Source organism: Sinocyclocheilus anshuiensis, unplaced genomic scaffold (genome assembly GCF_001515605.1).
Source record: "Sinocyclocheilus anshuiensis isolate Anshui unplaced genomic scaffold, SAMN03320099.WGS_v1.1 scaffold801, whole genome shotgun sequence".
Taxonomy (NCBI): domain Eukaryota; kingdom Metazoa; phylum Chordata; class Actinopteri; order Cypriniformes; family Cyprinidae; genus Sinocyclocheilus; species Sinocyclocheilus anshuiensis.
The window spans coordinates 55,924-59,217 of record NW_015536541.1 but is presented as its reverse complement, the minus strand read 5'-3'; the positions used below and the strand labels follow the sequence as shown (position 1 = coordinate 59,217).

Here is a 3,294-nt window from a genome sequence, read left to right as displayed (position 1 = left end):
TTTTTTAAGCAACTTAATTTTACTCGTTTCTAAACATTATTTTAAACATTATGCACTTTTTCCACAGTCATGTTATTTTATTTTTTATTTGAATAAACGTGCATTAGTAATATTTTGCTCGATGCGCACTCTTGTGGCCTCGGGAGACAAGCCAAAATCTTTTTTCCCACCTAACTGAAATTATGCCTTTTAAATTCAAATATTGATCATATTTAAGCACAAAATTCAAATTTAGTTTTTCAGCCATTTTGACAGCCCTACTCCTTACTCTATTCACATTGTCATTTAGCAGACGCTTTTATCCAAAGCGACTTACAAATGAGGACAATAGAAGCAATCAAAACCAACAAAATAGCAATAATATGCAAGTGCTATATTAGTATATTATTATAGTGTTATATTTCAATTTGACAAAGAAATGTGCAGTATTTTGTCCAAGCAATAATAAAAGGACACATTTAACTTATAATTAGTCTTAAATCAAATTTTGTAAAAAAAAAAATAAAATTTGTGAATCGAATCGTGAAATTAAAATCGTGAATCGAATCGTGAGTTGAGTGAATCGTTTTGTGGCCTCGGGAGACAAGCCAAAATCTTTTTTCCCACCTAACTGAAATTATGCCTTTTAAATTCAAATATTGATCATATTTAAGCACAAAATTCAAATTTAGTTTTTCAGCCATTTTGACAGCCCTACTCCTTACTCTATTCACATAGTTAAATCTGACTCCTGCTGCTCCTGCTATATGGAGCAAACATTTCAGTTTATTTCTATTAAAAAAAAACATGAACCACGGATGTAACGATTCACTCAACTCACGATTCGATTCACGATTTTAATTTAACGATATATATATTTTGACGTATATATAAAAAAAGTCATTCTCACCTGCCCAACCCTCATCAGCATCAGTGTCTAGATTGTCTAGCTCTTTAAGTTCAGTGGCACTAACAATTGATGGCCTGTCTGGATCCTGCAACCATGACTGAGAAGGAGGCTGGGAGGGTCTTCCACCAGACCGTGGACCCCTAAGAAAAGAAAAGAGAGAAATATAAGGAAAAGGCTAGACTTTACAAAGTTCCCAATGCCCTGGAAGCAATGTACCCTCTAAGCTGCGCGCGCATGTGGGGCCGCGCAATTCTTACGTCACGACCGCGCAGAAGAATAATATGCTGCGCACAGTAGGGGTTGAACGACTTCTGATTTTTTGAAGTCGACTTTTATGTGATGAAAGTAGAGTCGAAGTCGACTAGTCGCTGATGACGTCATTAATGAACAAATAAGTCTGGAGCTGTGATAAACAGCTTGTGCACAGCTATGGCATATGACACAGCACTGCCCACATGGCTGTTGCTCCTATAACAGCTTTTTTATCAGTTCTTTTGTCTTTGGATCGTTATATTTCTCACAGATTTCTGCTCATTCTAAATCAGATACAGATAAAGTAGCACAGTAAAGATTACATTAATATGAATGCATTAGTGAGAGCGATTGCGTGTGTGATTTAATTCTACCTGGCAGCGTCTCTCTACTAGTAGTGAAGCTGTGGAATTTAGTTATTAAGAAATATATGCTTGAACTTTTCAGTTTCTAAGCTATTTTATTGAGAAATCACAGAACAGTGTTGACAATACATTTCCGTGCTGAATGACTCGGTGCGCGTGTAGCCTATGTGTGTGCGTTACAGTGCAGCAGCGCATTAGATTAGAACGGCGATTAACTTACCTGTACAATAAGCTGTTTAAAAAATGCATTCTCCCGTTCAAGTTCGAGCATCCAGTAATATAATCACACGTCTTGTGGAGCGCTTTCAGAGTATGCATTTAGTTGTCATTTGAACTGTTTGGAAACGGAGCGTAAATGTGTAAGTCCTTCAAAGATTTCTAATCCTGTTGCACCCTCTATAGGACCAGCGACTAGTCGACGTCAAGCTTAAAGCGTCATATGGCAGAGCATTGAAGTGGACTAGTCGATTAGTCGGTGCAACCCCTAGCGCACAGGACATACGCAAAAAAAAACTAAGTTGGGAAAGCCATTTGAATTCTAGTAAATGCGAAATAATTGCAATGCTCAGGCAAACCGCTATAGAGTTGGTGTCACTGTAGAGCAGTGGTTCTCAACCTTTTTTTCCACTGGGTCGCACTATGGTCCAAATGCAAGTCTCACGGGCCGCACGCATATCATTTACATATTATGTCACCAATTCAACCCAACCAGATTTATAATATTATAGCCTAAACATGCAATCTAATCATCATGATATTTAATCGATTTAATCGAACAAATTTGTCCATTCTGATGCTCAATTTTACCGAACTAATGGCTGCTGATGACTATTTGAACTGAATTCTGCCAAAGTGCGCGCTTGTAAGTGTTCGTTAAATGCGTAACGTTAATTACGTGAGTAGGCTACAGGTCTGCTCATGTCTGAAAATTATACAGCAGCCTATATGAAAAACAATTAATTTACATAAAAACATTATAGCTAATATTTTAGTACATTTTTTAATTAATGTAAAAACTAAAATGAATTGTAAAACTGAAAGTTATTTTTTTAATTGTGTTCAGCATGGTGTGGGCCGCATTTGAATTTGTGACGGGCCGCATGCGGCCCGCGGGTTGAGAACCACTGATGTAGAGTAAGAACCGGTGAATGCAGTTTACAGGTTTCATAGAAAGAGAATGATGTGCGACAAATCAGTCGCTGTAGAAATGGAATACTTGAATGGTTGTGAACGAAATAGCTCAACACAAGAGCCAACGCAAACGTAATGACATGTGAAATAAAACGTCATCGTGTTTAAAAGAAGAGTGGCTTGATTAAGTGGTGGAAATAGCAGATGAGCACAGAACGGTAACAAAACTCTTATACTTTTACAGTCACACACAGGTGTAGTAGTAACTAGGGGTCGACCGATATGTGTTTTTCAAGGACGATGCCGATACCGATTATTACAGATCAAGTAGACCGATAACCGATATTTTGAAACGATATATATGTCTGGTGTAAAAATTAAAATTAATGTCAAAATTAAGAATAACAAGGGCTCTGACAAAAACTGCCTTCCCTGGTGTTGGTTGAGTGTAGTACTCCCACAGTAAACTCTTTATTTTAAAGAGTTAAACTCTTCATTTTTTGGCAAACTCTTTATTTAATGGGTTTACCATTAAAATTAAAACATGGAAGAAAAAGTGTATTGTGTGATTATTCTTTTAAACAAAAGTTGTAATAATTGTTGTAGTAGTCAGGGGTTAAAGCAAAAAAAAAAATCTTTTGACTGAAAATGTTTCTT

The 3,294-nt window shown here is 36.6% G+C and overlaps 1 protein-coding gene across 1 annotated transcript in view; it reads right to left on the bottom strand.

The window, feature by feature from the left end:
- LOC107697494 (protein PRRC2C-like) overlaps positions 1 to 3,294 on the bottom strand; it is a 50,202-nt gene that overhangs the window by 31,752 nt on the left and 15,156 nt on the right. The window contains exon 8 of the mRNA XM_016498302.1: positions 890 to 1,029. Coding sequence (XP_016353788.1) covers positions 890 to 1,029 — 140 coding nt within the window. The remainder of the gene's footprint in view (positions 1 to 889; positions 1,030 to 3,294) is intronic.